The 10,077-nt window shown below is 49.8% G+C and overlaps 1 protein-coding gene across 2 annotated transcripts in view; it reads left to right on the top strand.

Moving 5' to 3' along the window:
- The first annotated feature begins 1,863 nt into the window (after nucleotides 1–1,863).
- Nucleotides 1,864–10,077, top strand: part of TP63 (tumor protein p63) — a 120,757-nt gene continuing 112,543 nt past the window's right edge. Inside the window, exon 1 of one of the 2 annotated variants that reach the window (XM_025202732.1) lies at nucleotides 1,864–2,002. In XM_025202732.1, coding sequence (XP_025058517.1) covers nucleotides 1,941–2,002 — 62 coding nt within the window. In that variant the 5' untranslated portion in view covers nucleotides 1,864–1,940. The remainder of the gene's footprint in view (nucleotides 2,003–10,077) is intronic. The other variant, XM_025202731.1, reaches the window with a different exon arrangement.

Genomic DNA, 10,077 nt, shown 5'->3' with positions numbered 1-10,077 from the left:
GAGCCAGGCTGTTTCAAATGATAGATGAGTGATGCCCTGGCGATAGGAGTAGCAGCACAACCTGCGAAGAATAGAAACCTGGCCCATCCTCGCTTCTCAGGTTCACCTCCACTTGTTTTTTAACATCAGCAAACTGATTGCCAATTCATTGGCGGTACTTAACGCATCTACGGAGGCGGGCGTGCAAACTCCCCGCAGGCTACACACATTTGCCTGCAGCAGGGAGGCCATAAGGAAAGCGTGGGCTCAAAAGTTCCCGGGATATAACCTCGCAACAGGTTCGGGAAAGCAGCAAGGAGAGAGCCCCCCATGGATCCGTCCTTCATTTCCAAACCCTCCTTTCTCAACATATTTCACATACTGGAACGTAAGCTGCTCCAGGCTTGGCCGCGGATCAGGGCTGTGCATTTTCCGGGATTCACAATTCACAGATGTTAGGAGCTCTCGGGCTGCGCGTGGGTGGAGAATGTCAAGTTTTAAATAGCCGCCCTGCCACCCTGGCACCGACAGCGGGGGAAATGTTTCCACATGACACTTCCAAGCAAAATTTCCTCCAAGGAACGAGGCGAACCGGCGGTCTCACTGCCTCCAAACACAACTCCCGGCTTCGACGCGCGGCCTTGGCATGGGTGCGGGCGCCGGCCCCTTGCAGGTGCACGCCGGGGAGGTGAGCTCTCGGCCTCTCCCCTCTTCTGCGGGACCATGCAACCCAGTTGGAGCACGGATACATCGCCGCTATTTTTTCCTGCTGGAATCCATTTTAATTTAGCGCCTGATTCATATTTCATTCATTCTCCAAAACCACAAAACGGGGATAGGTTTACAGCCCCTCCTATTCGAGCGGGGACGGGAGGTGACACAGCGAGCAGGCAGCAGGTTGTTTTTCTCCTGCTGCTCTGCGTAGTGGAAAATGCCTCCTTAAAAACCTGTTTGCTGCCGAACACACAACCGGCTTATTTGTTCCCCTTCTCGAGGCTCTCCCATGCACGCGGCTTTTGTTTTCCTGCCACTTCTTTACCAGCCCCGGGCAGTAAACAGCTGGATTTTCCTCCCTGTCTCCCTGTGAAAAATTAAAATACGTGAAAATGATAAAAATTGGGGAAGAATTTAAAATAGATAGGCACGTGTGCAGTTGCATCATCTTTTGGAAAAAAAAACCCCAAAACCTAAAAAATAAGCATAGCAAGAATCAGAGAGAGAATCAACATTATGGTTATTTTTTTTGTTCTTTATTATATTGGGGAGGATGCAAAAGGGCAAGGGTTCATAGTTAAACTTAGTTCATTAGGAATTTCCCGTGCTTTGTTATTCGGCTCTCGAAGCCGTGACCACAACAGGCGGTTTCTTTCGCTCGCAAAAATCCCCCTTGGCCCTTTGGTGCAGTGAGATGCTGGAGAAAATCCCCCTTGGCCTTCTGCTAAGACGTTAGCCACAGAAGGAGCCGTGAAAGCACTCGGAGGCAGCCCAGCTCCAGGCCGGGCACAGCACCCAGCGTGGGGAAACTCCAGCCATCTGGAGGCGAGGATGACCAACAGGAATGGCACTTTGCAGAGTCTCGGGGCTGCCAAAATTAAGCTCTGAGGTCATCCAGGGAAGGCAACCAATGGCCAGGCGGATGAGAAGCTCAGCGAGACCCCAGATGAGCTCCCGACGGCGAGCGAGTGCAGTGCACGCCAACGGGGATGAAGGATGTGGAGAGGAGGAGGGGGAAACATCCCCGCAGAAGATGCCCAGATGGCAAGGAGTGACTGCTCGTGATGCTCGGGTCACTGGATTAATCCCATTGGCCAGGCCCCGGGAAGACCCCGCCTATTTGCAAGTGTAAAATAAGTCTCTAAAGTTCAATCTCCTGTACCACTTGCCCTATTGCCTGGAGCCGGCTGGCGCTATCCATTTTTATTGGTTTGGTTTGGTTTCTACCCGAAGAGGGGTGGACGGATATGAATTTCGAACCCGCGCCTTACCCCACGTTGCAGTACTACCCGGATCCCTGCATCCAGCGGTGAGTCCCCGCGTGATCCCAGCGTCAGTATTAGTTTTTTGAGCAGCTGGGCTGCGAGCGGGGGAAAAAATGTGCCGCTGGCTTCACGCTCAGCAGAGCCGATTATTATTTTTGGCTTTCTAACAGGTTATTGCTCCATGCCAGGCATCCGTTTGCTATCCCGGGGTTTTCTCTTTGGCAACGGAAAAGGTGTCTGATAAATAATGTGAAACCGGCCCATAAGGCTAGGCTGTTAGTTTGTCTTTCAAGAGGTAGCAGAAAAGCCTTTTAACTTTTTATGGGGTTTTGCGGGGGGTTTAAGTGATGAGGTGCCTGGACAAAACACGAGCATCTGTTGTGCCTTGAGATTTGGGATTTTACAACCACGCGCACCGGTCAGTCTTGACCACCTCCTGCTTTCTTTCCTGAGATATGGTTGTTTTCGACGAGCACCTTGCGCTGGTCGGCAGGAAATATCCCGGCTTGCTTGTATTTTTAGCTTTGCGAAGCCGGCTTTCCAGCAGATAGGAGCACGCCGTGGAGGATCAGCTTGTTTGTTTGCTGCTTGCAACGGGAGCGACTATATTTAAACACGCAGATGGTATTTTTTCCAGTCATAAAGTGAGGAGAGGCAAAGTCCTGTTCGCGCGGTCATTTGTGGAGAGTCCTTTCTGGACAGCGCCACGCTGCATGCAGAGAGCAAGGAAGGTGTCGAGGGGTTAAGGGCGTGCTCATCCCGCCAGGGCTAGGAGGGTCCTGGGTTACTGTCCTGAAACCCCAAGGGGATTAGGCAGCTTTGTGGTCTCTAGTTCCCGAGTGTGATTTTTTTTTTGTCTCATACGGCGATGGACCCGGTTCACGCCCAGTCCTTTTGGGCAGTGTGGAAAGCTGGCCGAGGGGGGAGAGGGAGGAAGGAGAGCTGGGAAATAGCAAGCAGTCCTTGGCTGCAAGGCCTCGCTGCAGGAATGTGGAACGGAGCAGGGGGTATTGGTTTCTCCTGCGAAACCTTCCACAACAGACGCTGGCTTGCCGTGGGGACAAACTCAGCCAAACTGCGATCGCCGCTAAATCCCAGCAGCTTGACCGATTTCCACGGGCACGCTCCGAAGCAGGGATGCAAATACCTCCGTGCAGCACGGGATGCCAATGGTAGCAGAGGTCTCCGGACACGTCTCTCCTGCCCAAGTGCAGGGGGGCTGGACCAGAGGATCTCGCACGGTCCCTTCCAGCCCCTCGCATCTATGAATCTATGAAAAGCAGAATAATATTCAGTGGCTGGAGAGTGAACCTAGACCGATGCTGGGTAGTAATTAGGATCCAGGATTTAGCGGCGAGGAGAAGGAACTTGTGGACCAGCTTTGTAAGAGCCCGGGTGGATTCTCCATCGTTCAAAACCTTGAAGTCAGGACTGGATGCCTTTTGAGGGTGAACGCTGTACTTGGCCAAATGGCATGGGCTAGACGTAGGGATGAGGGGTGACGTTTTCCGGCGTGCGTTCTGCACCAAGTCCAAGCAGATGTTGCTAACGGCCTGTTGTGGCTTTACAGCCTGTGTGTGTCTCTGAACGAGCAAGTCAGCACCTCGTAGCCCAACACAGGTGCTTTACAGCAAGACTGATTCATTTTTTTCAGATGGATATTCAAGTGTTTGCAGGCTGACAACATTTATAGCAGCCTCCGAGAGCAGGTCCCTGATTCAGAGTCAGCTTGGATTACTGCTGTCTCCTAGGGGGGTGTTTACATGGTTTGGTAAGTGAAGCGGTCCAGTTATAACCAGAGGCCTGTGTTTTATAGCCTACTTCTCCGGTTTGTCCCAGCGGGGCCAGGCTCTGCAGAGCGAATGCAGGGAACTGGATTCCCCTGCCAGTGCTATGACCTGAAGACCTAAAAGGACCAGGGGGAACTTTTGGATTTATGTCTACTAGTCCGGGGTTTTTCACGGTGGAAAATATCGATTCATCAAAATCCATGGGTTTCAGGAGAATGGATGGATTATTAGTAGCAGTGCTGCCAGCAGATGGAGGGGAATGATTATTGCCCTCTATTCAGCACTGGGGAGGCCACATCTGGAGTCCTGTGTCCAGCTGTGGGCCCCACTGCAGAAAGGATGTGGACACATTGGGGAGAGTCCAGCGGAGGGCAATGAAAATGGTTATGGGGCTGGGGGACAGGACTGGTGAGGAGAGACGGAGGGAAATGGGCTGATTTAGCTGCAGAAGGGAAGACCAAGGGGGACTGAATAGCAGCTTCACCTCCCTGCAGGGGGGCTGCAAAGAGGATGGAGCTGGGCTGGTCTCAGTGGGGGCAGATGGCAGAAGGAGCAATGGGTTCAAGCTGCAGCACGGGAAGCTGAGGTTGGATATTAGGAGAAACTTTCTCACGAGGAGGGTGGTGAAGCACTGGAACAGGCTTCAGGGAGGTGGTGCAATCTCCATCCTTGGAGGTTTTGAAGACCTAGGTAGACAAATCCGTGGCTGGGATGATGGAGTCGGGGCTGGTCCTGCTTGGAGCAGGGGGTTGGACTAGATGTGACCCCCTGAGGTCCCGCCCAGCCCTCGCTGTCTGTGATTCTAGGATTGTACATATAGATAATTTTTGATGCGAGCAATTGAAACATTCAATTTGCTACGGTCAAACTCCTTGCGTAAGGGCAAAGGCCTTGATTTCAACATCCATATTTCCCATTGATCTAAGAGTCAAAATAATGAATGCTGACTCAAAGCGTTTCAGAGCCAAGCCCTCCAGTGAAGTCACTTCACCGTATCCCAAGCGAAAGGTTTAGCAGCAGACGTCTCATAGGACCGGTCAGCGCGCTGGCTTTTCTCTCCCATTTGGAGAAAAGGATGTGTCAGAATTCCTGATAAATTCCCAGCTTTGCCCTGCCCTGCCTCGTGGGCACTTTTTAAAATCAGGAATAAATGGTGATTGGCACGGCTGAAATGACAGCCCCTTCTGGCACGATGCATAATATAGTCGAGCAGGCCACCCCCTCATTCCTCTACGATGCTTCAGCGACGTGCTGACACGTTCCCTTTTGAATCACCCTCCAGGAGAGGCGATGTTCCCCGCTGACACTGCAGTGCCGGGTATGACTCTCCTATGAGACATGCTACCGTGGGCAGCAGGCAGGATTTATACTCTGTAGGTTTGCCATTGCCATCACATGCCAAGGGACGTGGGACAGCAAGATTCACCCCTCGCCCCCTTCCCAAACCTTTCACCTGGGGGAGGCTGGAAAGCAAATACTATAATGGGATGCTTTCAATGAGCAATTATAGAGAGAATGGGGATGGGCTTGTCTCTGTGGCCGCAGGGGAAAGGACTAGGAGCTGCAACAGAGGAAATTATGGAAAACAAGGGTTGAAGGGACCTCAGGGGGGTCACATTTAATCCAACCCCCTGCTCCAAGCAGGACCAGCCCCAACTACATCATCCCAGATAAGGCTTTGGGTCTTCAGACCTGCAAGGATGGAGAGCCCACCACCTCTGTGGGTAGCCTGGTCCGGTGCTTCACCACCCTCCTCGTGAGGAAGTTTTTTTCCTAATATTCAACCTCAACTTCCCTCGTTGCAACATGAGCCCATTGCTCCTTGTCCTGTCATCTGCCAGACTGTAGGTTGGAGATGAGGACAAAGTTGTTGAATGAGGGTAGTCAATCACGATGCCTGCAGAGGTGATGTAATCTCCATCCTTGGAAACTTTCAAGAGGGGGTTGGACAGCCCCGTGTTTAGTCAGGGGTGATCCTGCCCTGAGCTAGGGCTGAGCTGGGTGTGACCTGACAGCCCTTTCAGCCCAACTTTCCTGTGATCCTATCAGTTGCCCATAACTGGCCCCTGTGCTAAGAGGTCATTAGTAATAATGCATTAGTATAATTAATACAAAGTACTATTTGTCCACAACATTCAAACCCATTGATGGGGGATGCCCTATCAGTGAAGTGATGTGCGCTGTCACAGAGGAGGTCAGTGGTAAAGCCAAAAGGAGACAGAGGTCTAGCTTCTGGACCATTTGGCTGTCTGTCCTCCTAGCTCAGGGTCTTACAACCAAGTGTGTGCAAATACCTGTCTCAAACCTTTAAAGTCTATATATTCATATAGCCCCATGGCCCACCTCAGTGGGGAGGAGCTGGGTTAGTGCAGAACATGAAAACTACTTGATAAGTGAATTTATCTTGCTCTAAGCCCATGCCATGCTAAAAGAAAAGACCCCTGGACCAATACAACAGCAAATTGGACAAAACCCCTCTGCAATAGCGAATAAGTTGCATGCAAGTCTGACATCGTCTGGAAAAACGGCCCCTGGCAGACGGGGCGGGTGGATAAACTGGGCCGTCTTTTTCCTCCTAATAAAAAGCCTCATCCAAACCCCATGAACTCAAACCATGAAAGAAAGCAGCTGTTCTGCTCCTGTTTGGTAGGAAATGTCACCAGTGAGATACAAAAGCTAATAAGGTCTCTGACCCAGATATGAGACAAGCCCCACACTTATTTGAAGCGACTACTTACTGAAGTCCGTGGGCTACTTGTTCTTGAGGTTAGGCACATGCTAAATAGTTCCTTGTGTCAGGATAGTAGATACAGATACTGTAAAAAAAAAAAAAAGGTTGTTTTGAGTCATAAAATAATCTAGCCACCTAAAAGAGACAGGGTTTCCACCTTTCAAGAAGTGTCCACCTAGGTGTAGTTGAAAGCCACTAATGTAAGCCAGGAAAGGCACTGTAATTATGATCAAAGTCCAAATGCTTGGAGGGATATAATTAGTCTCTCTCTCCAAGCCACTTTTTTCAGCTTAAGTCTGGATGGGGGAGTGATGTTTGCAGATAAGTCTCTCCCAGGTTTGGAAATGACAGTCATTAGGCTGTGTTTTACCTGGGAGCTCTGTTCCCTTGGGATGGCCTTTCTTTGTCAGAGGCGCACCTGTTAGCAGGGCTGGATTAATGCCGCCCCCGCCCCCCTCCCCAGCCCCCTGTCCCTCAAGTGTGCACAGCGCGATTGCCCATCGTTCCCTGGGGGAAATACCTCCACCCTGGAACACCACCGAAAGTCAACGAACTCCTTCCTCTCCCATTTCAGGCTTTAATATTTCTGATAAATAGGGTTTTGACATGCTGGACTCCTATTTGAAATCTCTGGGTTTATCTTGCGAGACGCGTATAGGTGCTTGCACGCCGAAAGGCGCTTGTACACGTTACGTGTTGTTTGGATGCACGTCACGAAACGGCAGCAAAAATCGAGGGCTCCTATTGAGGGGCAGACACAGTTTTTTGGGTAAATGCAATATCCTTCATTAGACCAACTCAATAGTTGGAAAAAATTGTTCTTTGCAAGCTTTTGGGTACAAAGAAGGGGGTGCAAAGAACAATTTTTTCCAACTATTGAGTTGGTCTAATGAAGGATATTGCATTTACCCAAAGAGCCCTGTCTGCCCATGTCCTTAGACCAACACGGCTACAACCCACAACCCTATAGTGAGTGGCACCCTTAGAAGGATTTTGAGGTCTCCTGATTGAGACTCGTGTTTCTAACTCCTGTTGACTTGGTGTCAGATCATGGGTTCTCATTCCCAGTTTCCTGTGCCCAAAGGACAATTAAATGGTGAATGTTTCTGTAAAAGAGGCTGATAGCAGGTTTGTGGAAGTCAGTTTTCCTGTGAAGCATGGCAGATAGGAGAGATAAGGCACCATGCAGGGTATTGGGAGCTATCAGGTATATGCGATTTAGCTTCACAGATCTGGAAAGATGTGGTTTCACGTGGCCTGGGAGCCAGAAGTCCTGAGTTTTAAAGGGATCCCTCCTCTTCTCTGCTTCTGCAGACATATTTCAGCAAGTCACTTAACTTCACCCAGAGGAACGCTGACTGCCCTTGCCGACTGGGTAGGGATGAGGTGAGGGTCAGCACTTGCATGCATTTTGAAGATGAAAATGCCTAAATGCAAGTGTTTGTTATTCTTGGCATCCAACAATAAAGCAGAGAGATGTCTCTGTTTCTGTACGAAGGATGGACCTCTGGGTTGAAAACACACACCACCTCTTGCAATTATGGGCAGCACAGGGTTATGCGCCGTCCAGAGGAGTGGGTTTTATCCCTTCCCAGCTCACAAATCTGCAGTAAATGCACTCCTTTCAGTAACCAGCAGTCATTTAGCAGGAGCAGCTGAGGTTTCTAATTGAGACTAGCTGGGAGATATGCCACGATGGACTCTGGTTAGAAAGCCATTTCGACGTGATGTGTCTCAACAAAATATCCGTGTCTCACCTGGTTAGCTGGGGTTAATGTGTGACACATCTTGCCTTTACACAGCTGTAGCCTCAGTTTACTGGCTGTAGGAGTTGGTACCAAAAACAGGGCCAGACTTGGGCAGCCCATCAGTCTGTCCAGCCTGAGACTCAATTTAGAGCGGCTGAAAGAGCTAGGAGCCCTGAGTCCAAATGTCGAGAGCCACTTGGCTTAATACTGATTTATTGCTGGTCGCTCACCCAGTGCAGTGGGTGCTTTCGAAGCACCCAAGAAGCATCAAGGAGCTCATGCAAAGCCCGATCCTGTTCCCAGCAAAATCAGCGGCCAAAAATGGCAGCGAATTGCACAGGATCAAAGCTGGGCTTGCATCGTGGAGGGGAAGGGCAGTGGACAAGGTGGGGAAACTGTTTTTCCGACCTTCAGGAAGCGGTATTCACTTGTGCATAAGAAGTTGAGAGCTCTTGGGCTGTTCCCATTGCTGCAAGCCTTGAATGGGTGGCTAGAGTCTCTAAGGACACAGCATCCACAGCCTCAGTTAAATTTTCCCAAGTACTTCAGGTTCAATTCACTCCTTTCTTGTGAAAATTTGGCTCTGTGTCTCAGAACAAGAGCTGCTGCAGACTTCTAGATCAGGGCTGAATTCCTTTTTAGCGACTTCTGAAGCAAATAATAAGGTCACGTGGCAGAGAGATCCACAAGCGGATGCTACATTGCATTAAGAGTGCCAGGAGACTTTCTCAGCCGGCCACTCCAGGAAGCAACACAAATCACATCTTGAGGCTGGGGTGACCATTGAACCAGAGGAGAGGCCAACACACAGTAAAGACAGAGGAGGGAGCCCCAAGAAGGATGGTCTTAGATAGGTTTCTCCCTCCTTCTTTCTTCTTGTCTTTTCTTTTGAGTGCCCTTTCCCCTGTCTTAGGAAAGACCATTAAAACATGCGTTGACTGCATTAGCACTCAGTGGGTGCATCTACACGTGCACACTTACTGCACAGTAATTTAGGTTACTGCACCATAACCAAAAATTACTGAGCAGTACAGGAGCGTGTCTACATGTGTGCCCCTATACTGCGCAGTAACTATAGCGACTTATGCCGACCTGGGAATAAATTTGCTATCTGCATGATGCAGGTAGCAAATTTGCACCCGAGTAGTTAGTGCGCAGAAATGCACATGTAGATGTGTTACTGCTCAGTAACGCTGTGTGTGGACTGGCTTCAGACTAGCTTTACTCCGAAATTGGTCCGCACACAGCGTTACTGTGCTGTAACACCTGCATGTGTAGACGCCGGCTTAAAAACTGCTTAGTGCGCATTAAGTTTAGTAGTTGCATAACCAAGTGCTAAATCAATGTGCAGTAACTGGCACTACTGCGCAGTACACCCGTGCAAGGGCTGTTACAGACACTACCTGTGCAGTAGCCTCATACTATTGTGCAGTAGTGTATTTAGCACGGGTTTTGCCCGGCACACTACTGTGCAGTGTTAATAAGGTACTGGGCAGTTAGTGTCTCATGTAGACGTAGACACACCCAGTATTAAATGCTCTTGGGTGACAAAAAAACTGTGCTTAAATACTGTGGGGTTTCTTTCACTTCCCTCTTTAAGCAAACCCTGTAGCTCTGCCCAATTTTCAACTTGGCCCTTGTTTTATGCTGCCCTTCACTGGTCTTCAGTCTTTGTTCAGAAGACCCATCTGTGCCGGGGAGATCAGTTCCCTTTCACGGACGGGTGTTATTTTTTTTTTTAAGCCTTTGCATAACCTGCACAGAGTGTAATAAAGAAGATGCTTGTTTGCTTGAAGATTGCTTTTGCGTTCCCTCGGGGATTCACGGAGAACTGAATTGTCTCTTGTCTC

The sequence above is a fragment of the Alligator sinensis genome, unplaced genomic scaffold, assembly GCF_000455745.1.
Source record: "Alligator sinensis unplaced genomic scaffold, ASM45574v1 scaffold301_1, whole genome shotgun sequence".
In the NCBI taxonomy this organism is placed as follows: Eukaryota; Metazoa; Chordata; order Crocodylia; family Alligatoridae; genus Alligator; species Alligator sinensis.
The sequence above is the reverse complement of the archived record's forward strand: the minus strand, read 5'-3'. Positions and strand labels throughout refer to the sequence as shown.